We start from the raw sequence: 26,280 nt of genomic DNA on the forward strand, positions 1-26,280 counted from the left end.
CAAAACAGTTAAATATTTATTTTCTACCTTAAAGACTTTCAATTTCACCAGAAAGGGAAGAGCTTCAAAAGTAAATAATATTTACGTTTTACAATGTTTCCAAGGAGTATGAGAGAGATGGTACCACTGGGAATATGAGAAAACCTTAGATGCACAATTTCAAATCACTCTTTTTTTTTTTAAATGGAGTCTGGCTCTGTCACCCAGGCTGGAGTGCAGTGGTGCGATCTTGGCTCACTGTAAGCTCTACCTCCCGGGTTCAGGCCATTCTCCTGCCTCAGCCTCCCGAGTAGCTGGGACTACAGGCACCTGCCACCACACCTGGCTAATTTTTTGTGTGTTTTTAGTAGAGACGGGGTTTCACCATGTTAGCCACAATGGTCGCGATCTCCTGACCTCGTGATCTGCCTGCCTTGGCCTCCCAAAGTGCTGGGATTACAGGTGTGAGCCACCACGCCTGGCCTCAGATCACTCTTAAGTACAAAATTCAACATGTCTCTTCTGGTTATTCTTGCCTTTGATTCAGGGTTTGGCAAACTTGTTCTACACTGGTCCAGTTAAACATTTCAGGCCTTGCAGGCCAGATGGTCTGTGAAAACTATTTAACTCTGCCATTGTAGCTTGAAAGCAGCCCACAGACGATATGTAAATGAATGGGTGTGGGTATCTCCCAATAAAGCCAGACTAAAATAGGCCCAAATCTCTGTTCCAGAATAAAAAAGACAAATGTAATATCACAACCAAATGCAATGCATGAATCATGACTGGCTTCTGGTTTGAGAGATGGGGTGAAGGTGACAGGGAGATGGATACAAAAGACTTTCTTGGGGATGTTGCTCTAGACCAGATGGTGAACACCTCAACCAGGGCAACTGGTAGCAGCAGTGTCAAGGGGGGAGACGGAAAAGTGGAAGGTATTTAAGAGTTAAAATTGGCTGGGCGCGGTGGCTCACGTCTGTTATCTCAGCACTTTGGGAGACTGAGGTAGGCGGATCACGAGGTCAGGAGATCGAGACCATCCTGGCTAACATGGTGAAACACTGTCTCTACTAAAAATACAAAAAATTAGCCAGGCGTAGTGGCACGCGCCTGTAATCCCAGTTACTCGGGAGGCTGAGGCAGGAAAATGGCGTGAACCCAGGAGTCAGAGCTTGCAGTGAGCCGAGATCGCGCCACTGCACTCCAGCCTGGGTGACAGAGTGAGACTCCATCTCAAAAAAAATAAAAAACATAAAAAAGAGTTAAAATCAGCAGAGTACAGTAACCCTGTGAGACATACAGGAGAGGGAAGAGTAAAGCATGATTTCAAGGTTTCTAGATGGGCAACTGGATGAATGGGGGCGGCAACTATTTGAGCAAAGGAATGCAGGAGGAGGAAGCGGTATGGGGGCAACACAAAGAGTTCAAGTTTGGACATACTGAGTTTTGAGGGGCCCAACGTCAAATGAAGACTTCCAGAAGAGGACCTAAAATATGGGGAGATCTGAAACAAAGCCTTGGGAGGGAACAAAAAGGTTTGCATTTGACATTCAGAAGATCAGTGACTTCAGCAATAGAGTTATTTTAGTCAAGTGAGCAGAAGCCAGATTATGAGACACTGATGTAATACATTAAAGACTGCAAGTACAGACCATTCCTTCAATAATACTGAAAGGCGGGAGGGAGAAATTCTGTAATAGCCTCAAAAGACTATGGGGATTTTGCCCGGCATGGTGGCTCACGCCTCTAATCCCAGCAGTTTCGGAGGCCAAGGCAGGCAGACAGCTTGAGCTCAGGAGTTCAAGATCAGCCTGGGCAACATGGCAAAATCCCGTCTCTCTACAAACCACACAAAAATTCACCAGGCGTGGTGGCAAACGTCTGTAGTCCCAGCTACTCAGGGAGACTGACTGAAGTGGGAGGATCACTTGAGCCGGGAGGTTGAGGCTGTAGTGAGCCGTGTTCATGCCACTGCACTCCAGCCTGGGTGACAAAGTAAGACCCTGTCTCCTCAAAAAAAAAAAAAAAAAGAATATGGAGACTTAACGAAATTTTTTAAGGATAGAGAAGATATGAGTTTGTTTATCATCCAAGGGGAAGGTGCAAGTTCCAAGCAAGCAGAAGCTGCCAAGACAGCAAGGATGTACACCGTGCTAAAAGCCCAATGCAAGAGCACAGATGGATGGAACGGACAGCATTTTAACCTTTAAACATTTCCAGAAACTTTAATGTTAACATTTTTGGTTAAAACATCCCAATTACTGGTCATTCACCATTATGCCTCAAATGTCTTCTTCTTTAAAAAAAATAACTATTTCAAACATAGAAAAGTCCATAAAAGAGTAATATAAAATATACCCATACACCTTAAAAAATACATTACTAGTATGGCAGAAAAAACTCGTATTCTCTCTCTTTCCTTCCCCAGTGGGTATACCAGTGGTAATCACTCATGTAAATCTTTATATCTTACTACATTTGAATTCATCCCCTAAGCAATACATAGTGTTCTATATGGTTTATATTTTATATAAACGCTAGCATACTCTGAACAAGCAAGCAAGCAATACATTCTTGGGACAACTAGCAAAAATGTGGACACAAACTATTAGAAGATATTGTTGTTGTTCTTCTACTTAGCAGTGATAATGGTATTGTGGTTGTACAGGAGACTATGCTTATTCTTAGGATAATTACCTGTGAAGTATTAAAGTTGAAGTGTCAGTGTTTGCAACTTACTTTTAAGTGCTTCAACAATAATGTGCACATGTATGCATATATGAGACAGAGAAAGAGATGTATGTCAAGATGGGACAATGTTAACCACCACCAGATTTGGGTGGAGGGTATATGAGTGTTTACGATTCTAGTCTTCTTAACTTTTCTGTATGGATCATGTCATGTGGATAAAAAATAGGATAGAACACTTTGGCCTATAAGAACAATATTGCTCCTGTTGAGCCTACTGGTCCCCCCAAAGCCTTCACTCTCATTACATGGTTTGCGGGCCCCCATATTAAAGAGTTATTTCACCCCTTTGGGCTCTAAGTGGTTAACTGCAAAAAAGAGGTCTCAAGTCTCAAATTAAACCATCAATAAATGTCTAAGGCCCAGCCCCAAACTGGCAGCCCAGGGCTAGTCTGCAGAGTTGTCTAGTTTGACTAGCACAGGATTCTAAAAAAATTAAAACGAGAACATAAAAAAGGCAAATACAAATGGATCAAACAAAACAAAACAAAACAAAAAACCAAGCTAACATTACGTTTCCCCAATTCTGAACGACATGTAGTTCACAACAAAGAATGCTCATGTTTCTGGGCTACTGTGCACGCTGTTTATACTATCTAGTACCCGGTTCTTCACTGGCCTCTAGGTTACTTCCTAATCTGTAAAATGAAGATGATACTATCTACTCTGTAAAAGAAGCATTAAGTAAGTTAGTAGTGTGTGGGCACAGTAAGCACTCCATAAGGATTAGCCACTATATCGTTATTAATATTAATAACTTGGTAGGAGCTGGATATACCTAACTCATAAGAAGCCTTCACCGACTCTCCTGGTCTATTTCGCAAGCTAAAGTTTCTATTACCAATCCTAGTAACACCTAGAAAGATGTTTTAATGTAAATATGTAAAATATGCTGGTAAGTGGGGATTCACAAATTTTTTAAGAGAAAAAAATACAAATCTGGCTCTTCTTTGGAATGCCTTGGTTTCATCATCTGCATTTTCTAGTTGTTTTTTGAGATTGAATCCAGGCTTCAGTTAGATTGCTGCACCCTCCTCACTTCCAACTTAGCCTCCACATCAATGCAGTCCACCCTGGTAAAATTCTTTTAGAAACAGGCAGGATGTTTTTCCTTCTCAGCCTTTTTTTGAAGACTTCTTCCTATGCCCACACCTGAGGCCTTCTTCTCATCTGAACGCACACTTGTAACACTTTTGGTATTTTTGACTCAGAGTTATTTTTGAGAAGCAAGATTCTTACACTTCTGTTGTTTCCATTTCAAAAACAGGTACCTTTCATTTCCCCAAGTGAAAAGGCATATTTGACATATTTTCTAAATATACTATCCCACTTCACTGTTTTGTTCAGTGCCATTCCACCTTGCTTAGCTCACAGCAGGTACTCCATCATTTGTTGTATAACTAACCTCTCCCAAAGTTTTAACTGCATTTTTCATCATGCTGACGACCAATACATTTACTTCCAACCTGACTTCCCAGGTAAACTTCAAATTACTAATTGCCTACTACTTGGCACTAGATCTAGTATGTCTAAACCAAACTCTTCTTGAGAAGTGCAGGTCCTTCTATAAGAGTTATTAGGAAGATGATTTATTTGGCACCTAGATATCAGGCATTAATCTAGCTCCTTTAATAACATGCCATATAATTAAGTCCCCACAGCAACCTTATAGGGTTGGGTACTACTGTTTTACAGATTAGCAAAGAAGGTCAGATGTGTTATATGGCTAAGCTCACACAGGTAATAAGGTGCTGGGAAATTAGGAAGTAAATATTAACTCAGGACAATGACTTAAATTTGTATCCTTTCCAATAACAATGTGCCTATGCTAGAAAACTCACATTTGTGTCCTCTTCCTCATTACCTATCACATCTTGTACGGTGCCAAAGCACAGCATGGTGGTTACGAGCACAGCTTTGGAATCAGACAGATCTTGATGTGAGTCCAGGATCTGCTACTTATTCACTGTGAATACCATAATATATTACAATGTACAGAGTAGCTCTTGGTATATAAAAGAGAGCACAGGTGTAGAAAGTGAGTACAACCTGGCACAGTTAGGAAAGACTGCTCAGGCACATGGAGCAATTAAGTAACCTGCCCAAAGTCACACAAACTGGGATATGGGGGCACCAGGATGCAAGGCCACAGACTGATTCTAGACTTCCTTCTTTATCAGTATGCTACACTGCCTCTAGAATTGTATTTTTGTATGGGCACCTTGATTGCCCCCTCAACCCTAGCACCTAATTCTCTATCTGGCTTGTGGTAGAACTTTAAAATAGTTGGATAAATGAATGAATGGACAGACTAATAGACCATCAAAACTTTCCAGAACATGTTGAAACAAACTGGGCTTTGAGAAAACTTGTAATCACATACTAGATTTATTTTCTGCCTCACAATCACTACCAAGCTCAGAGAAGTCACTCTGAGGCAAATAACTGAATGCATTTCCTCTGTTTGAATATAATTTCCATGAGTGCCAGTCTTTTTATGGCATGTGGTAACTGAGTGAGCTTGGGCAAGTTATTTAATGTCTCGGTGTGTCAGCTGCCTCTACTGAAAGTGGAGGTTAAGAACTCTGTCTCACAACGTTGTTGAACACTAAATTGCAATAATATGTACAACTGCTCAGCACATGGCCTGGGGGGAAGGGTGCTCAATTTTAGCTACAGTCTTACAGTCAACTTTAGCTATAAGCTCCTTATTAAAATGGGCAGAACCTGAAGGGAGAATAAGTAAAATAATCATTTTAAAGTAGGTAACTTACAGGAAATATTTTAAGATTCCCCATTCATAACTCCCTATAAAGAACTCTTATATTAAAATCCAGATACTGATGAATACCAATACATCACCAAAAAGCTACAAATTTATTAACTTGCTATACAGCTAATGATGATAAGGTGTGAGTCTCGTAAGAAATGCCTTCTCTCACCTGACTGGTTTTTGCTGTTCTGCACCTCTCCGTTATTTTGTGGCTGTTGATTTGTTAAAGCACTGCTTTCTGACTGGCTGTTTAACACTTTAACAGCAGATCCAAGGTTTGCTGCTATGACAGGAAAATGCTGACCCCTCTTTAGAAGCTGTTTGTGTTCCTGGTGGCGAAATCGTGGAGGTACTTCACGAGGATACCGAGGCAAGGCCTGTGGCTGCTGCTGCGGCTGCTGTGGCTGTGGCTGCTGCTGCGGCTGCTGCTGCTGCTGCTGCTGCGGCTGCTGCTGCTGCTGCGGCTGCTGCTGCTGCTGCTGTGGCTGCTGATTGTTGGCTGTAGCTCGCTTGGCATTATTATTAGTGCTGGTTGCTGTGGAAGTGCCGTTATTAGAGTTGGCAGGCTGAGGCTGGCTTACACTGGGCTTTATCTGTTCTGGCACTAATCCCAACAAAAGAAAAGGGGTGGAAAACATTAGCCAGTAAAGGGTACCTCCAAAGTAAGCCATCTAAATTCAAAGGCACTAAGAAAAATAATCCTAAAAAAAACCAGAAGCTTTCCGTGAGCAGGGATATCCTCATTTACAGGCTCAAATTTTGTTAGGAGATATCACTGCCAAGAGTCAAATTTCACTTCTGCTAACTACCTATCCAATAAGGGCCCAAGGACTTTTGGCCAAGACAACAACTCATGTTCAATATCCCTTTTCCCACATTATACTCTGGTCGAAGACATCATCTGATCATTACAAAACCAGCGAACTTGCAATGACTCAAAGAACAAATGTGGCCAATTTTCAGTAGTACTAAGAGAATCCTCTATTCCCTGGCAACTGTTCTTATTCTGCCTCATTGTTAATGTGTTTGGTCTCTATTTTTCATCTTTAGAAGACAACACAAGAACAACACAAGGTTAGAAAACAACCTGCTGGTTTTCTTACAAAAAGCCAAAGTTAACAATGTAAAAATGTAAAATCTGAATCGTATAAGACAAACTCAGAACATGGAAGTAAAGACAAAGATAACGTATCTATGAGATGAATCAAAATGAGAGAAATAATCTGGATGCTTTATCTTAAATCTGAAAAATAAATCAGAAACTGCAAATAGGGAAACTGTTGACTCATAAAAGAGTGTAAAGAAAGAAAACTGATGGAAATGCCTTAAGCCAGTGTAAGTAAACCCAGCTGGAGAAGTACAGAGACGCATGGTGTATGAGCTTTTGGTGCCAGGTTTCAACCCCAGCTCTGCCTTTACAAGCTTTGTGTCTTTGGGCAAGTTGTATAAACCTAACTGAGCCTGCTGTTTTCCCGGTAAAATGGAGATAGTACCTACACCTTGCAGAGCTATCCTAAGGTTAAATGTCTTCATGTTTATAAAACACAGAACACAAGGCTATATAAACAGCGGCTATTCGTTAATGACTGACACAATACCACCTTATACTTTGGTAGCAGTTGAATGTTTCTATGAAATTTTTTAATGTATCCTCACAGATACCACTGTCAGATAAGTGAAGTGAAACACCCCCATGTTACTGGTGAGGACACTCAAAAAAAATCTCCATTCAAGCTCCCACCCTGGAATTAAAACAGCCCACCATTCACCATCTGAGTTACCTCTGTGTCTTTCTCCTCTATAAAGTAGGAACAGTCTTGGTCAAGTGCCCAGGGTGTTGTAACCACTCAGTAAACAGAAGTGAAGTTATTAATTGTGTCCAAAAGAAATCTTTATCAAATGCCTACAATAGATATGATGATGTCATTAAACCCTTGGTCACCTGAGTTTACAATGACCACCAACTTCCTCTTCCACACTCTCAGCTCTAGCCCCCCTCCACCTAAGAAACTGGTCTCCCCATTTTCTTCTTTCTCTGAACACCTGGTAAATTTACTCTATGTCATTTATACTTTTTAAACATAATATATGATCTTGGCCTCTTATTTTTTGTGTGTCACTTCAATTTTTCTGAAGTAATACGAACTGTAGTTCAGGAAGAATTACAGTGAAAAATTACAAACATTCCATCTGCTGTTTATAATGCTTTCATTCTTGATGCTCACTGACAAGTCTCTTACTGATAATTGGGGCAAAGTGCTTTCTATGCCTAATTATGGGTGAAAATTTTGTCTCCCAGACAACATAATGCTTCTAATATGCAACAATAACATTTTTTATTTATTTTGTGTGTGCCTCATGCAGTAATAAGCAGATACTGGCTATCAAAAACACTTCATGAGGACAATACGGCACTAGAATATTCTAAAGTACCTCTGAAACCTAAGGAAGATAAAGTACAGGCAGCCCTCCACATCCATGTGTGCCCCACCCACAGGTTCAACCAACCATGGATCAAAAATACTAAGCAAACAAACCAAAAATAAAAATACAAATAAACACCAATGCAACTATTTACACAGCATTTACATTATATTTGGTATTGTAAGTAATCTAGAGATGATTCAAAGTATATAGGAGAATGTGTGTAGGTTATATGCAAATACTACACCATTTTATACACGGGACTTGAACATCCATGAATTTTGGTATCTGTTGGGGGTCCTGGAACCAATGCATCACAGATACCAAGGGATAACTGTACATGTAACATTGTAAGGAACATAAAAATGTTTACTTAGCTTTTACATGCTTAGTACTGGACTCAGCGTGGCATTTGGCAACTGAACACCAACTTAAGGTGGTAGCTACCTGCTGCTGTAATACAGGTTTGTTGCCACTTCATTACTTTAAAAATCTAAATATTAAAAAATAACATTGTGACAATTTTATGCCCAAACAAGGTGTGTGAGAAAGGAGCAGGAAGATGCTTTTTAATTATCAAAGAACCAGAAGATAACCTATATACAAAAACTGTGAATGATCTATATGAAGGCATGTATAAGAACCCTCACACTAAATCAAAGGTGACCAGAAGTTCAGAAGCAACATCAATATTTGTCACCCAGCAACTTCACCTCTACCTCAAACTCAAGTAACTGCTGTATTTCTCATCAGTAAAGTGCCACGTGGAAAACAAAGCTGAGATAGGTATTCATTTCCGGGGCCAGAAAACTTCATTAAAACCACTGAAGACATCAAGATAATGTAACTATTGATTATTAAATGAAGCTAATCTGAAGTACAATCTTAGATATAAAATAAGACATAGAAGTAATGAGTGAAGGATTAAAAAGTGAACATAGGTGGGGGTTGCTAAGTAACAAATACCAACACTGACTAATACTGGCTATGGTGTAAATTATGTTCATAATCACCCAAACCATTGGAAGGGGGGGAAAGGAAAATTAGAAAACTTCATCTATTCAGCAGACATGTAAAATGGAATTTAAAAAAATTTCAAAGTTCTGGTTAATGCAAACTAGGATGCTAAACAGAAGCCCCAAAATACCTGTATCACAATAAATGTGAATGGGTTAAGTTCACTTGTTAAAAGATAAAGCCTCTTAAACTAAGTTAAGAAAGGAAAAACAAACTCAATAAACTTTGCAAAAAGCACTCTTAAACAAAACAACTCAGCAAGGTTTAAAAAAACAGTAGAGAGGAAGATACACAACCAAGAAAGGCTAAGAAAATTAAAATGAAAACAATACTGATATCAGACAAAATAAAATTCAAAGAGAAAAGCATTATAAAGGGTAAGATAAATTTCATATTCATAATAAAAGAAAAAACTAAAGACATAAGCAATTAAGCACTTTTATATGTCAAGTCTCATAATATCAAAACATGTAAAATAAATGGAGACAGAATAAACCAGAAAAAAGCAAAGCCATGTACCTTGAAAACAAGTAACATCTTTTTGACAAATACCCATGAAACAATCATAAGAAGTTAACATGCACATACATGCCATACAGCAGCAAAGAAAACATCAATAAATTGCAAAGGCTAGAAATAATACAGTAGATATTTCTGGATTACAATGTAATGTCACTAAAATCATAAAACTAGCAAATAAAAATCTGCCTTAAATTTCAATTGCATAACACAAATTTTTCAGCTAAAAACAGAAAAGAAAAAGAAAAAAGTACATTTCAAGATGAAGAATAAACACGAAACTACAGGGTTACCAAGAAAATAATACTGAAAACACTGCATACAATACATTTTGAGATCCAGCTAAACCAGAGCTCAAAAAAAAATTCACAGCCTTATTTCCAACAAGAACATAATGCATCCAACTCAAGAAGGGGGAAAACACCCACACACACTAAAGTAAACAGAAACAATTAGTAAACATAAAAGAGAGATCAATGACTTTAAAAGTAAATCAATAAATCCAAGGCACGCTTCTATGAAAAATAGTTAACTTTATTAAAAAATGAAAATGGAAAAAAATAACCTTCTGAAATTAATATATTTCTTTATGTTCAAGTCTATAAATATGAAAAGCTGGAGGAGGGAGTAATTTAACATTGACCATAGAAGAGGCAGGAAATCTAAATAGATTAACTAGTTTACATAGAAGAAATAAGAGAAATTTATGAAAGTGTCTATCATGATCAGATAATTTCCCTGATTAATACTACCATACTTTTTTCTTTTTCACTAGTGTATACTTATTTTTGGAGACAAGAGTCTCGCTCTGTTGCCCACGCTGGAATGCTGTGGTGCAATCTTGGCTTACTGCAACTTCCACCTCCCTGGTTCAAGTGATTCTCATGCCTCAGCCTGAGGAGTAGCTGGGATTACAGGTGTGTGCCACCACGCCGAGCTAATTTTTGTATTTTTAGTAGAGATGGGGTTTTGTCATGTTGGCCAGGCTGGTCTCGAACTCCTGATCTCAGGTGATCCTCCTGCCTCGGCCTCCCAAAGTGCTGGGAGCCACTGCACCCAGCCTTTAACAGTTTTTTTTTTTTTTTAAAGACAGGGTTTTGCACTTGTTGCCCAGGCTGCAGTGCAATGGTGTGATCTTGGCTCACTGCAACCTCCGACTCCAGAGTCTTGCAACAGTAAGATCCTCTTTCAAGAAAAGAAAAAAGAAAAAGAAACATGTATCTCTAAACCTAATGGCATTTAAATTACTGCAGAGCACAGTAAAAGATGGAACACCAACATAACGCTGTTACCAATAAGTCAGGCTAAATTTTGGTCATCCCAAACAACGTGAATAAAAACAAGAGGTATAAATAGCACCGGGAGTGAAAAAGACACAAATTCAAATGTGGAGATTATCAAAAGACAAGAAAATACTATGTACAATCTATCCCAGTAAAACAAAATCCAACTACATTGAACTATGTTGTACAACAGGGGTTGGCAAGTTCTTTCTGTAAAGATGAGACAGTAAGTATTTTGGCCTTTGCAGACCATAGAGTCTGTGACAACCACTCAACTCTGCCACTGTAGCACCAGAGCAGCCACAGACAACAGGTAAACGCAAACAAATGGATGTGACTATATTCCATAACACTGCATATGCAAAACCAGGCAATGGGCCAGATTTCACCTGCAGACTGTAGTTTTCCAAACTCTGCTTTATCAAATGTAATTTACCAAAATAGGCTCACAGAAGAATAGAAGGTCCTACAGTATAACAGCAGAAACCCTGAAAGGGTCTCCCAAGATTTATCCCTCCAAAACACACCAGGCATACAAAAATACAAAAGCCAGGCACAGCAGCACACGCCTGTAGTCCTGAGGCAGGAGGATTGCTTGAGCCAAAAAGTTCAAGTCAGGCATGGGCAACATGGTAAGGCCCCAACTCCTGAATGAACGAATGAATAACATAACATAACATAACATAACATAACATAACATAACATAACATAACATAAAATGCACCAGGCTCAAATAACAGGGGGTGTGTGTGAATGGGTGTGTATCCTCAAGAAACATGTAATATTAATCTTACCTAAACTGTCCCAGGACAAGAAGTATAGGTTCAAAAGACTGGATGGAATCAAATCTCAGCTCTGCAACTTACTAGTTATATGACCATGGGCAAGGCACTTAACTACACTGCCTCCACTGACTCACATCTCAAATGTTTTGGTCTCAAGGTCCTTTATACTCTGAAACACTGAGAACTCCAAAAGGTTTTGTTTGTGGGTGTTGTATATACATTTACCATAATAAAAGTTTAAACAAATATTTTAAGTGAGTTAAAAATAAATTTATTACATATGAACATAGATACATTTTAAAAAAATTATTGTATTTTCCAAAACAAAATTAGTGAGAAGCATGGCACTGTTTTACATTTCTGTAAGTCTCTTTAACATCTGGCTTAACAGAAGGCAGGTGGATTATCACATATGTACCTGCATCCAATTTGTTGTGATATCCCATACTGTGTCACCTGTGGAAAACTCCACTATATATTCATAATAAAAGTGAAACAGACAAAGTCTTCCTGTTATTATGAAAACTGATTTGACCTCATAGATCTCATGAAAGAGTTTCGAGGAGCCTCCTAGGGATCCTGTCCTCAGGTAAACTTTGAGAACCACTGCTACAGGATATGCACACACGGGATTCAACTGAATTTACGGTTCTGGAGTTCAAAAAAGTTTGGATTAAAAATATGGATTTAAGATTCAACATACAGGTGAGAAAACAGTTGTAGGAGAAGAAATGACAAAACCTCAAGAATGGGTTTAAGCAGCAGACAGAAGGAGCGAAGTAAAGGCAAGAACAAGTTATAACTGCCAGTGACGGGAGAGAAACCGTTCATTTTAGGTAATGGCTTAACTATCTATGCAGTTACTCAAGCAGGAATTTCTTCCTCAATTTTTCCCTACCCCCCTGTACCTAGTCAGTCAACAGGCCCAACAGATTACCTCCTTGATAAAATTCAAATGCATCCTGTGTCTCCAACGCCACTCCTGTGATTTAGGCCCTCAACAATTTATTCTTACAAAAACCTCCTAATGGGACTGCCAGCCTGGCTCAAGTCTTGATCCCTGCCCCAACCACTTTCACGTCTCCCCAAATCTATCATCTATCTGCCCCAAATTATCTGTACCATAAAACCACTTTCGGAACTCCTTTCTAAACTCCTTGGCATGGCCCCTCTCTACCTTTTTCCAGATTCATATCCTGCTATGTCCACACTCACTGCATTCTCTTCTACCACACCAAATACCTGCAATTCCCCAAAAGGTATCATGCTCTTTCATGCTATTCTTTTGCCCAAAATGCCTTGATACCTTTCTTGCAAATATTTTTGTCCATTTTGCCTAGGAAACAACTAATCTCCCCCACCCCCAGATTGGGCGTATCTTAGAAGCATGTTATGTTATGACAACCAGATTGCCCTCCTCTATTCTGATGAAACTCTCACATATCCCTTACAATGCAGTCAATGTGCTCTGTAAGTGCTGGTTTCTTATTTCTCCTTCACTTTATCACTAGCATTTCCTGAACCAAGCAAAGCAAATGCTGGTTGAATAAATAATCCAGGAATTGTCAGGCATACACAAAGTGACTGGATCTATACAAAGTAAGATAGAACAGTACTGAGGATTAAACACTGTGGAATATCAACATTCAAGAGGTGGAATAATGAAGAACCAGTAAACAAAAGAAAGAATGATCAAGAGAAAGAGTAAGAATGATGGTCACTAGTTAATATGCTGCTGAATGCATCAATAGTTTTAAATAAATCTCTGCTCTAAAAAACACCTACAGCCAGCATGGAGAGAGCAGGACAGGTCCAGCCACTGAGATCATTAATGTGAGAAGGTTCTCTAATTAGCCGTGAGATTGCACTGGTCCATAATATCAGAAAAAGATTTTAATGGAAAGGAATTTCATTTTGCTAGGATAAAACATATTTATCTAGTAAAGAGTTCTATTTTTAGGTTTTGTTTTTTTGTTTTTTTGGTTTTTTTTGGTCATACTGTGATGACAATCTATTTCACAGTTTTAAAGAAATGGGAAAAAATTTTAACTGGTCCAAAAATGAACAAGTTTAACTTTTAAGAATGGAAAAATTATCTATTCAAAGAATTCACTCTACATTTTCCAAGTTTGTGTTCCAAATCAGGACCCCCCACTTTGTGAAACAATGAAATCAACCAATAAGACAAAGAAATTAATTTTTGCTATGCTTTGCTATTCTACAAGCTTTCTTGATATTTCTTATATAAAAACATACCATTCAGTAAGTCTAAAACTTTTAAAAAATAGCTTAATTGAAAAAAATAGATAGCAATTGTCTCATATTCACATGAAAACCTAAGAATAGACAATATAACCAAAGTTCTAAATATACCAAGTTCTAAGTTTGTAATACCATTTTAATTAATGCTTCTTTAAATGTCTAAAATACTTTGTCACCTTAATACATTGATTTCAGATAATATTTAATGAACTTCACTTTGACTATCTACAAGTTTAACAGAAAGAATTTAAATGTGGACCAGCCAACAATCATCTTTGAATACTACCAATCCCCAAAACATCAATTTCCATGCCTTAATACCTGAAGCCCTTACATTACTCCTATCCATCAAAGTCTACTATTTAACTTTGTGTAATAGTTTTCATATTGGCTACATTGTAAATCTTCTAAACTACTGGCAGAAATACAGTACACAAAATGCTGCTTTAACACTTGATGTCACTTTAACAGACTGGAGTGCTAAGTTGACCTCTAGAAAATACAACTTAGTGAATACCTACAAAATATAAAGTGCTTTTTAATACTTCTCTTGGCAAACTTTAACTTTACCTAGAATTACTATTTCTATATGTGTCGTTATATAGGAAAACAAAAAACCATCAGCTTAAGCTCCTAGAAGACAAGATGGAGTGTACCAACGAAAGCTCTTCGGTTAGAAAATGTTATTCTCAAATAAGAGCAAAAACAAAGGATTTTCCTAAGTATCTTTCCCTGTAATTAAGAATTTTTTGTTTTTTTGAGATGGAGTCTCGCTCTGTCGCCCCCGGCTGGAGTGCAGTGGGGCGATCTCAGCTCACCGCCAGCTCCGCATCCCAGGTTCACACCATTCTCCTGTGTCAGCCTCCCGAGTAGCTGGGACTACAGGTGCCTGCCACCACGCGGCTAATTTTTTGTGTTTTTAGTAGAGACGGGGTTTCACCGTGTTAGCCAGGATGGTCTGGATCTCCTGACCTTGTGATCCGCCCACCTCGGCCTCCCAAAGTGCTGGGATTACAGGCCTGAGCCACCGCGCCCGGCTAAGAAAAATTTTTTTTACCTTCTCAAATGAGATTAGGCATTACCACCAAGACAAAGGTGTACACAAACAATTCACTAACAAATCAAGGAGGGTTTTTAAAAATCACAAGACAAACTGTCTACCGCTCAAACAGTCAGGTTAACTCTGAATGCCTGATGCTTAAAAAATCCTTAAAGTACCAACTGTTCAAATATTTTTAAAAGTGTCATCTACAGATTTTTTAAAAAGAATTCTTTAAAATCTTACAGGCAAGTATTTTACATTCTTAGGAGCTAGAAAATAAAAGCCTTACAGATAGAAGTTAATATATAACCTAGGACATTTAAAATTTAACTGTTTATCAGGCAACATCACATATTTTTCTTCTCTATTGTTAATTTCTAATATCTAATTGTATTCTCTTTAATCTTAAACTCTGAAATCAATGATTCTAGCTGTTCCACTAAAATACTAAGGTAGCTTTCAATAATTTTTCACATGAAAGAATCTGCCTAATCCTCAGAGGGAGAGCAAACAAGTTTGGGTGCCATCAGTTCTTCCAGCTTTCCTGAACAGCAGCAGCATTATCACACTGGGACACAGATTTTCAAAACTCACAAACCTGATGAAACTTCAAAGTAGATTAGAAAATTCTCTACATCAAGAAAATTCCAAAGAAAGGTGTTTCCAACTTCTGTTGCTTTCCCACTCTGTAGCTTTCAGGAGAAAATGGAGGAAAAGCATAGTGTCATTTTACTGCTCTGAAAGTACTGCTTGCCAGCTTCTTCCAACCTGTATTTGAGGCCCAATAACTTGAATTCTATCTCATTATATTTTAAGGAATTGCAAGGGACACAGAAGTAGCTGAACAATGCGAAGTGCAGTTCTATCCAATAAAAATGAGTTCATAAATCAAACTTATTTAAAACATGGCCAAACACTGTACTACCATAAAAAATCTTCTTGCTCATTAATAAGCATACTGAATGATTTATAACATACTTCCTCTGTATAATATACATCCCCTGTCCAGTACTAACTTCGGTCGGTTGTGGAATGCTGAGGGGCACAGAGGGGAAGTCTAGTTTTTAAGGTGATACATGTAAGATGTAGTGTTAGAATTTCTGTTGCAGTACATGGCTGCAGCTTTAAGTGCTAGTGCTGATCTGGAAATACTAAATGTTTGCCAATCCATTAACTTTTGCCAATTCTTAGCAAGTCATTTGAATTAAATGGCTAAAAACTAAGGTTTAAAAACTGATATCAAATATAACTGTATTTATATTTTACACAAGCAAGTCTTAATATTTCTGTTGAAAAGTTCCTAAGAAAAAAATGCCAAACAGCAAGATAATCTTAATCAGTTAAAAATTAGATACCAAATTTAAAACAAATATTAAATTGAAATGACTTAGTTTTAATTCACTTCAGAAATGCTAGAAAATCAGGAAGTATATATTTTCCTGAGCCTCAGGGAAGCACCTCGCTTTGCTTCCTCAAGGGACTCTATCATCTTTTTTTTTTTTTTTTTTTTTTGAGACGGAGTCCTGTTGAGTCACCCAGACTGGAGTGGAATGGCGCGTTATCGGCTCGCTGCAGTCTCTGCCTCCTGGGTTCAAGCGATTCTCGAGCCTCAGACCTCCTGAGTAGCTAGGACTACAGCCGCGAGCCACCAAGCCCAGCTAATTTTTTTTATTTTTAGTAGAGATGGGGTTTCACCATGTTGGCCAGGCTGGTCTCCAACTCCTGACCTCAAGGGATCCACCCACCTCTGCCTCCCAAAGTGTTGGGATCACAGGCGTGAGTCACTGCGGCATCTTCTACCCAAATACTAACCACCTTAAATTACCAACACAAAGAGAAACTCAGCTGATTTGTCTTGATACACTCCTCCAGGTCAAGATCATTGAATAACATATTTCCCAGAGCTTTTTCACTAATGAAATTCCAGATGAAATGGCCCAACTACAAAAATTCTGCTCTTCAACAAAATGAGCAAGTTATGTCTGTTGTAAAGCACAGAATCTTCTTTCTGAGATGGAGGATACCCACAATATTAACAATGTGCTATTTTCAAAATCTTTGGTTTACAGAGCCATTGAGTCTTGCCTAAATATGTAATTCAGAAAACTGTGATGATCAAAGGTCTCTTTCCCAGGTTCAGGCATACCTTTTTCTTTTTCTTTTTTTTTTTTTTTTGGGACGGATGGAGTCTTGCTCTGTTGCCCAGGCTGGAGTACAGTGCCACAATCTTGGCTCACTGCAAGCTCTGCCTCCTGGTTCATGCCATTCTCCTGCTTCAGCCTCCTGAGTAGCTGGGACTACAGGTGCCCACCACCATGGCTGAATAATTTTTTTTTTGTATTTTTAGTAGAGATGGGGTTTCACCGTGTTAGCCAGGATGGTCTCAATCTCCTGACCTCGTGATCTGCCCACCTGGGCCTCCCAAAGTGCTGGGATTACAGGCGTGAGCCACCATGACTGGCCCAGGCACACCTTTTAAAAGAAAAAAATTCAGACTGCCTATTAATCTCTCCTCCATAACATAAAAGTATAGAATGGCCCTCTTCAAATTTGCTTATTTGAACTGTTCAGAAGCAAAGGATTCTTTAGTCTTACACTTACTAATCAGAATCCATATATTTAAAAACAAGTATCACATGGGGTTCTCATGTCTGAGTAAGTCTGGAAAACGGTTCTGGAAGACACTGTAGCAACCTCTAGAGAGCTTCAGCTTCCATTTGTGACTCAAAATTTAAAAATAAGAAAAAACATAAACATAATACCTGAACATTCAAGTAGAAGTTAGTTCCCACTTTTTAATTCTCTAAAGTTATATAATAAAGGAACTGTCATTAAATCACTGAAGATATTAATTAGTTAAGAAATACAGAATGGTTAGTTGATTTTTTAAATTAGGAAAAATGTCCCAAATATACAGTATAAAAATAAAGTTCAGCTAAATTAAACAATACTGGCCAGGCGCGGTGGCTCACACCTGTAATCCCAGCACTTTGGGAGGCTCAGGAGGGTGGATCACAAGGTCAGGAGATCAAGACCATCCTGGCTAACACGGTGAAACCCAATCTCTACTAAAAATACAAAAAAAAATTAGCCAGGCACAGTGGTGGGCGTCTGTAGTCCCAGCTACTCGGAAGGCTGAGGCAGGAGAATGGCATGAACCCAGGAGGCGGAGCTTGCAGTGAGCCGAGATCACGCCACTGCACTCCAGCCTGGGCAAAAGAGCGAGACTCCATCTCAAAACAAAACAAAACAAAACTACTATAAAATGCTACAGATTTTAAAAGCTTTTACAAAACATGGGCAAACTATTTTCTAAATCTGGAAAAATGGCATGTTTTCTCAGCGTAGAAATTAGTCAAGAACTCTAAAAATAAAAAACACGTTTGATAAAATAGAGAAAACACTGATGTGTATTTTTTCAAGTGTGTATATTCCAATTTAAAAGGGAAACTGGAAAATACTTGCCCTTTAGAACAAATTAAAGGGATCCATTCTGTTCCTTCCCAACCCTCCTCACCTCGACTTTCCCTAATCTAACGAAAGATATGTTTTAGTTTAAGGATACTAAACCTAATACAGAGAAGCATTCAACACACTAGCGTTTAGGACTGAAGTCTAAGCTAACAGTATAAATGTGATTTAATTGTGCTTTCCTCCTTCTGAACATGTATTTGCATCTTCAGTGTATGTATTCCTGATAGGGTGCCTGGGATTAGGCAAAATTTAGATATTCTTGCCTCGTACCTCATCCTCAGAATGACTTCATATATACGATATGGTCCATAATGTGGGAAATATTTGCATCAAATACATCTGATGAAATGCTAATGAACTTATTATAGAAAGAGCTCACGTAAATTGTTAACGAAAACTCTAGGCCCAAGAACTAAACAGGCAAATAATAAGGATGGGCAATTCATAAAAAGAAAAAAGCGTGGCCAGGCACGGTGGCTCACACCTGTAATCCCAGCACTTTGGGAGGCCGAGGCAGTTGGATCACTTGAGGTCAGGAGTTCGAGACCAGCCTGGTCAACATACTGAAATCCCGTCTCTACTAAAAGTACAAAAATTAGCTGGGCATGGTGGCAGGCACCTGTAATCCCAGCTACTCAGGAGACTGAGGCAAGAGAATCACTTGAACCTGGGAGGTGGAAGTTGCAGTGAGTTGAGGTCGCGCCATTGCACTCCAGCCTGGGTGACAGAGTGAGACTACATCTCAAAAAAAAAAAAAGAAAAAAAGAAAAAAGTACAAGTGATTATGCATGGTAAACAAATACATACACGTCAAAGAAAACACACCAATTTTGGCCTGCCAAATTTATGAAGCTGATAGATCCCATCCTCATGTTTTAAGACATATTCCTTGCACTACACTGTGATTCACCTTTGTTGGGCTGGGTTCTACTTTAATGGGAAGAAAAAGCAAATCACTTCTGGGTGTGGAGGAACCCTGAATTAACTGGAGAAACTGCTAGCATGTCATTTCAAGCGGCTGAAAGGTTGCTAGGATATTGCAAAACCACAGTGGTGGATATTAAAATTTACCAAGTATCAGCTAGATGCCAGGCAATGTATCTATTATCTCTTAATTTTCATCATGATTCCATAAATTTGAAATATTCTTCCCATTTTACAGACGAGGCAAATACAGTTCAGAAAGCTATTCATGCTCAAACGTCTAGTAAATGGCAGAGGTGAAATTTAAAACCCAATCTGACCCCCAAACAAGTGTTCCTTCTAGTATATATTATTTTCATCTTAATTATAAGGGCAAAAACAAACTCTCTAAAAATAAAGGGCTAACTACAGATTAACCACTTTAAAAATTATTTCACAGCCATTAAACTAATTTTTTTTCATATCTACTTCCTGTTTCCTTTGTCCTGCAGATCAGTCTCATCAGACATGTGAAGGTATAAAATCTTTCTTTTCTACCAAATTTAATAGTTTATTAGTATTTAAAAGCAACAAATCTACATTTGTTAGAAATAATCCTTGCCTAAAGCCAAAAGGGGTCTCCTTGGCAATCTTCATAGCCTCCCTGAGTACCTAAGTCTAGACTTACATGTATAAATCTATGGAAATCATTTTCCTTTCACAATAGTAGGAAATAAAAAATGGTGACTTTGTTACATGATCTACCTAAAAATAATCATTTTATGAACTATTTCCCATGAAAGTGGAAGGCCATTTTTTTCCATCCTGCTAGTGCAGAGCTACAAATCTTATTTGTTACATAGCTTAAAGACATCTTCCACAGGAAGAAAAACACCTGCCATTAGTAAATTCTTAATTGGTATGAACCTATGCTTCTATTTTAAAGAGGTTAGTGTACATGTGCCTTCTAAATATCTCATAAAAAACTACTGTAGCACATTTAGAATCCTGGTATTATTACTTAATACCACCCAACAACACAAAAATCATTTCTACTACGTAGACTGTGGAGAAAAACAGTGAACTAAGCCCCAATTCTAAAAGCAGAACCACCCAACCTGTGTGATGGAAACAGGCTATGGGGAAATGGGTGACTAGACTCGACTCTCTGGGATTGCCATCTTCAGCTGTGAGTGGCCTCTTCTGTTTACCCTAATGGCCTCACAAGTATCATCTTCTCTGTGTATCATCAGGTTATATGCTTGAAGTTACAAACTACTTGAGCCTCAGTTTTCTCCTCTGAGAATGTAGGCAGTACAGTAACCCCTATGAAGCCATCAAAGTTCCTGAAATTCATTATAATAGAAGGCCTTATAATTGGGAAACTTAAAGTCTTATGGATTCCCACAAAAAATTAAAACTCAAACTACCATATGACTCAACAATTCCTCTTCTAGGTATACAGTAGTCCCCCCTCCTTTTCCAAGATTTCACTTTCCAAAGTCTTACTTACCCCATGGTCAGCCACAGTTCAAAAATAGGTGAGAACAATACAATAAGGTATTTTCGAGAGAGGGACCAAAATCTGATAACTATTACAATATATCATTATAATTGTTCTGTTTTATTATTATTAGTTGTTGTTAATCTCTTAATATACCTAATTTATAAATTAAACTTTATCATAGGCATGTTATATAGGAAAAAGCATATTATTAATAGTATATATGAGGTTCAGTACTATCTGAGGTTTCAAGTATCCACTGGAGTCTTGAACGGATTCTCTATGGATACGGGGGGATTGCTATATACCCAAAGAAAATGAAATCAGCACCATGTAGAAATATCTGTACTCCCATGTTCATGCCAGCATTATTCACAATGGCCAAGATATGGAAACAACCTATGGATAAATAAAGATGAATAAAGAAATTGTGGGCCAGGCGCAGTGGCTCAAGTCTGTAATCCCAGCACTTTGGGAGGCTGAGGTGGGTGGATCATTTGAGGTCAGGAGTTCAAGACCAGCCTGGCCAACATGGTGAAACTGTGTCTCTACTAAAAATACAAAAATTAGGTGTGGTGGTACATGCCTGTAATCCCAGCTACCCAGGAGGTTGAGGCACAAGAATCATTTGAACCTGGGAAGTGGAGGTTGCAGTGAGCGGAGATCATGCCACTGCACTCCAGCCTGGGCGACAGAGCAACACTCTGTCTCAAAAAAAAAAAAAAGAAAAGAAAAGAAGAAATTGTGGCAAATATACACAAAGGAATATTATTCAGCCTTTAAACAGGAGGGCCTGCCATTTGCCACAACATGGATGAACCTGGAAGACATTATGCTGAGTGATGTAAGCCAGACACAGAAATAAAAATACTGCCAAGATCTCACTTACAAGTGGAATCTTAAAAAAAAAAAAAAAAAGTCAAATACACAGAAAGAGAGAGCAGAATAGTGGTTAGGGAGGGTAGATATAGGTCAAAGGGTACAAAGTTGCAGTTATGTGGGTAAGTCTAGGTATCTGATGTATAGTTAATAATATTGTATTGTATATTGGAAATTCGCTGACAGTAGATTTTAGGCACTTCTACCAAAAAAACAGGGTAACTGTGAGGTAATGAGTATATTAATTTGCTTGACTGTAGTATTCATTTCACATGCATATGCATACAAAAACATTATGTTGCACACCTTAAATATATAATAAGATCTTATGGAGAAAATGGAGTGATAAGTTCAGATCACAGGTAAATGATAAAGGCCTTTAATCATATATTTACCTTTACTAAAATAAAGATGAGAATGGAAGTGCAGTGGGAACAGGAACTTGGGGGTTGTTTTGTTCATGCTTATTACCAGTGACCATAACATTGCATAAAACAGGGTTGGCAAACAGTTAAGTATTTCATGAATTATGAATGAAGGAAACAATGTCACTTTATGAAACCTGAGTTTAGAATAATGGATTATTACATAAGTATTTTTTGTTTCCTTTGTTTCTCAAGATGACCTCATGAGATAGTGAAACATGGATGATACTGGCAGTGATGACTGAAAGAAAAAGTAAAGAGGTGCTCTGTTTATTAATGAGAAGGGGACAAACTGAACACTTCTTCCATCAACACAAACTTAGCCATCTCAGTCACATTCCAGAAGCTAAACTGTGTGCTATGACTTTAACAAATGTATTGGTCAAGAGGCATACTGGAAAGGGATTTCACTGTTGTCCAAGTCCTTCAGAAAGGGTCCTCCACCCTTTGAAGAATGATGAAATGAAGGGTTCTTTTTTAGCAAAACTGTCATTACATCTCCCTTACAGTTGTAGCAAAAAACACTTCAAACATAATTTAGTACTCTGGTTTTGCTCCACAGAAGGATCAGTGTTTACTGCATAGAGATCAAAGCATGCAGGAGGTTTCAGAATCAGCTGCTTGCTTGGCTCTCAAAACTCTTGTTCATTTTCATCAACAACCAAAGATGTAACAAACAATTTAAGAGCCAATGCCTCACCCATCACAAAGCTGTCAAATTCCCCCTAATTCATAAATTATACTGGTGCTACAATTTTTTTAAAAAAAATTCTATATGCTTAATCAATAGAGAAATACTATAAAATCTGTTCCAAGATCTTTCTGGATTCCTTTTAAAAGATGAGTTGTTTTAGTTCCCTCAGTGACTACTGTTGTAGCATGAGCAATGGTGTGTCCTTCACATCTTGTCTTCCATGTAACTGTAGGGGCTGTTTTTAAAGAAACAGAAGCGGCAGAGCCCAGTCAAGTTCGTAGTCAAATTCTGGCTCAGGCACTTGTTAGCTGCATAACCTGGGCAAGTTAGTTAACTTTTCCTAGCCTCAATTTCACCTGTAAGTGGTGCTAATATCTACTTTCAAAGGGCTGCTGAGAGGATTAAACGTAAACTTACCTTGTGCTAGTATACACTGAAGGCCTACTCCCACATCAATTTTTAAATATAGACTACATGAGTCCCAGAGTACCCAACCTGCTGCCATGGACCCTGCCCTGGATCCCACAGATTCCCAAAATTCAGTAACTAAAGTAACTCTTAGCACATTAAGAAGCTTTTAGGACCTTGTTCTGAATTGCTGATACCCATTCATTATTAGTGGTTAAATATTTAGAATATTTTCCTTGATTAAATGAAATAAAGCACAGTGCCTGGCACATAGAAAGGGCTCTAAGTCAGCTCTCTAATGTCTACAATATGATTTGACATGCAGCTGATTTATTTTTATCATCCAGATGTAATAACACTGTGTTTGACAGAAAAACAAATATTAAGGCTAGAACTGATAAAAATAACTGTGCCAACTGTGGCAGGAAAAAAAAATGCGTAAATGTTGATTCAATTTCATGAGTTTTTAATTAACCCAGAAACAGAACGGCAGTAATAAACTAAACTTCGCTATTTTATCACCCAAAAAATAAAATCTTAATCCTTTTTTCTCCATTGCTGTTTCCCACCAGGATCTCCCCGGGCTTCCCACAACTCCCTTAGGAGCTCAGGGGTTTGTTATTCTTTGGAAGATACCTTGCTCATGAAATCACTCAAAAAAAGCACTGGCACTGATATGAAGGAGACAGGGAGGGGAAGAGACAGAGGAAAAAGAGAGGAGAGAGAGAGAAAATTAGCTGTCAAAAATCAACAGTGCTTACTTACTCTTTTGAAAGGAATGTATAATCAACATGCTTCCCAAGAAAGCCAATGTCAGCCAGCTGCGGTGGCTCATGCCTATAGTCCCAAGTACTCAGGAGCCTGAGGCAGGAAGATCATGTGAGTCCAGGAGTTTGAGACCAGCCTGGGTAACACAGCATCATCACATTTAAAAAAAGAAAAAAAAAAAATAGCCTGCTCCTGTAGTCCCAGCTACTCAGGAGGCAGGAGGACTGCTTGAGCCCAGAAGTTCAGGGCCGCAGTGAGCTATGATTGTGTACTACACTCCAGAGCGAGACCTTGTCTCCTTAAAAAAGAAAAAGTCAATGTCAGAGTTGAAAAACTTTTTAAAAAATTTTCTTATTCTCAACCAAGTTCCCAAGGACACTCTGAAGAGGGACATTAGCTCTTTCCTTGCCTTTACATTATATATACCACAAGGCATCTTAAAATGTATCCATCCATCCCTATACCTCACCAGAAGTTTTTTAGCACTTCACTCTCCTGGTGTTTCAAAGACATACTCGTAAGATACATATTTTAAAAGATTTTTTGAATATTCAAATATTTATGTTCTTCACAGTTTTTCAAAGTTGAAGTCACAAGAATAAAACTTTCAAGAATGTCATTATGTTGCCCATTACACTTCAGAGCTATGTTGCCCTGTAAGATTAAAAATTTAGTTCCTCAGTCACATTAGCCCCATTTCAAGTACTTGACAGCCACATGTGGCTAAACCTGGTCTTTACACAGACTCTACAATACAGAAAGAGAAAAAATCATATCGACAGTACAAACTGCAAGAGAAGCAGCAATTCTGGAATAGGCAGACTCTTCTGATTTTTAAATGTTGGCAGTCATTTTAAAATGTACAGGATTATAATAAAAACAGTGCAGAAACCAGAGACTGGGGAGACCTGACAACTAAATGCAAGGTAGCATTATGCATTGGATCCTAGAATGGAAAGTCATTAATGGAAAACCTGGTGAGGTTAGTATCATTGTTGGTTTTTCAGTTTTGACAAATGTACCATGCTAATGTAAGATGTTAATAATGGACGAAGCTGAATGAAGTGTGTATGAGAAGTCTCTGTACTATCTTTCCAACATTTCTGTAAATCTAAAATTATTTCAAAATACAAAGTTTAGTAAACACCACTACCACCAAGTGGGCCACATTTGCCCCTCAAGTCTCCAGTTTGTAATCTCTAACCACTGTGTGAACCCCAAACTATAAATACTACCTAGACAAATACATAGCACAGAAATAAAACAACACATTTCCATGAATCAGAAAAAATGTGAACAATTATGAAGAGACACACCGTGAAAAGAAGGATGATGTGAGTGAAATCACTGGCAAAACAACAAAATGTATTCTGAAGTGACTTTCATATACTCAGCCTATCATTCTCAAGAGTTGTGGAAAAATCTAAAACAAAAACAAGAAGACTAAAAATGTTCATATTTTATGTAAGGCTAGAAAAAAATTACTTACATTTAGAAATGATATAAACACTAGATACTCAAAGATGTTGAAGAAACAAATATCCATGGATCAGTCAAAAATCTAAGAATATAACCAAGTGCCCAAATTTGAGATTATAACAGCCTAAGAAACTGGAAAGGGAGATTATCTACGGTAGTTGGAGAGACCCATTCGAGGATGAACTCTGAGAGGTTTAGGAAACCTGAAAGGCCTGATAAAGACATCCTTGGCTGAGAAACTGGATAAAAAAGAAACAAGAATGAACATGAAAGAGGTAAGAATGCTCTAAAAAGTATAGAGTGATGAGAAACAGGCTGGTTAGGTCGAGGGAGGTTAGATTAATGAGGGCCTTGAAAGCTAAGCAAAGGAGTTTGGTCTTGAAGCAAGTATAACTAGGGACAACTTACCATTGCTATGTGGGGGAGAGGGGTGGGGAAAATAGAGTTTTAGGAAAATTAATTTGGTAACATTCCTACTAATTTGGCAATGTTGCTCCCTACATTCCACATCCTTGTAACTGTCTTAGACATTCCAAATTCAAAGCCACAGTAGCACCTTCAATTCCTCTTCTGATCTCATCAGTTGCCAGTCCTGTCAATTATACCTCACACATCTGTCACCCACCTTCTACCTCTTCTGCCAAGACCTCAGTTCAAACCCTCATGACCCTCTCTAATCTCGCTTCTATTGGTGACTCTAGGCACTACTGGCAAAGTTAAGTTTCTAAAGCACAGCTTATGACCATGACATTCCAAACCCAAACACCTTTGCTGGCTTAACCAGCATGAAGCCCTGTGGCTCCCTCTATCTCCAAGCCTATATTCGGTCGCTTCCTCCCCAACTCTAGAGACAAAAGATGCATGTTGTATTCCCCATGCTGTCTACCTGCCTCCTCTGCTCACAATGCCTTTCT

The 26,280-nt window shown here is 38.3% G+C and overlaps 1 protein-coding gene across 15 annotated transcripts in view; it reads right to left on the reverse strand.

Annotated features, from left to right (window-relative positions):
* The window catches only part of TNRC6A (trinucleotide repeat containing adaptor 6A), a 212,807-nt gene that overhangs the window by 44,432 nt on the left and 142,095 nt on the right, over positions 1 to 26,280 (reverse strand). For 13 of the 15 annotated variants that reach the window (XM_031658377.1, XM_031658378.1, XM_031658381.1 and 10 more), the window contains one exon: positions 5,670 to 6,104. The exons of 1 other annotated variant lie outside the window; for it this stretch is intronic. In XM_031658377.1, coding sequence (XP_031514237.1) covers positions 5,670 to 6,104 — 435 coding nt within the window. Of the gene's footprint in view, positions 1 to 5,669; positions 7,404 to 26,280 lie in introns of all 15 variants that reach the window. One more of the 15 variants, XM_031658384.1, reaches the window with a different exon arrangement.

The sequence above is a fragment of the Papio anubis genome, chromosome 18 (genome assembly GCF_008728515.1).
Source record: "Papio anubis isolate 15944 chromosome 18, Panubis1.0, whole genome shotgun sequence".
In the NCBI taxonomy this organism is placed as follows: Eukaryota; Metazoa; Chordata; class Mammalia; order Primates; family Cercopithecidae; genus Papio; species Papio anubis.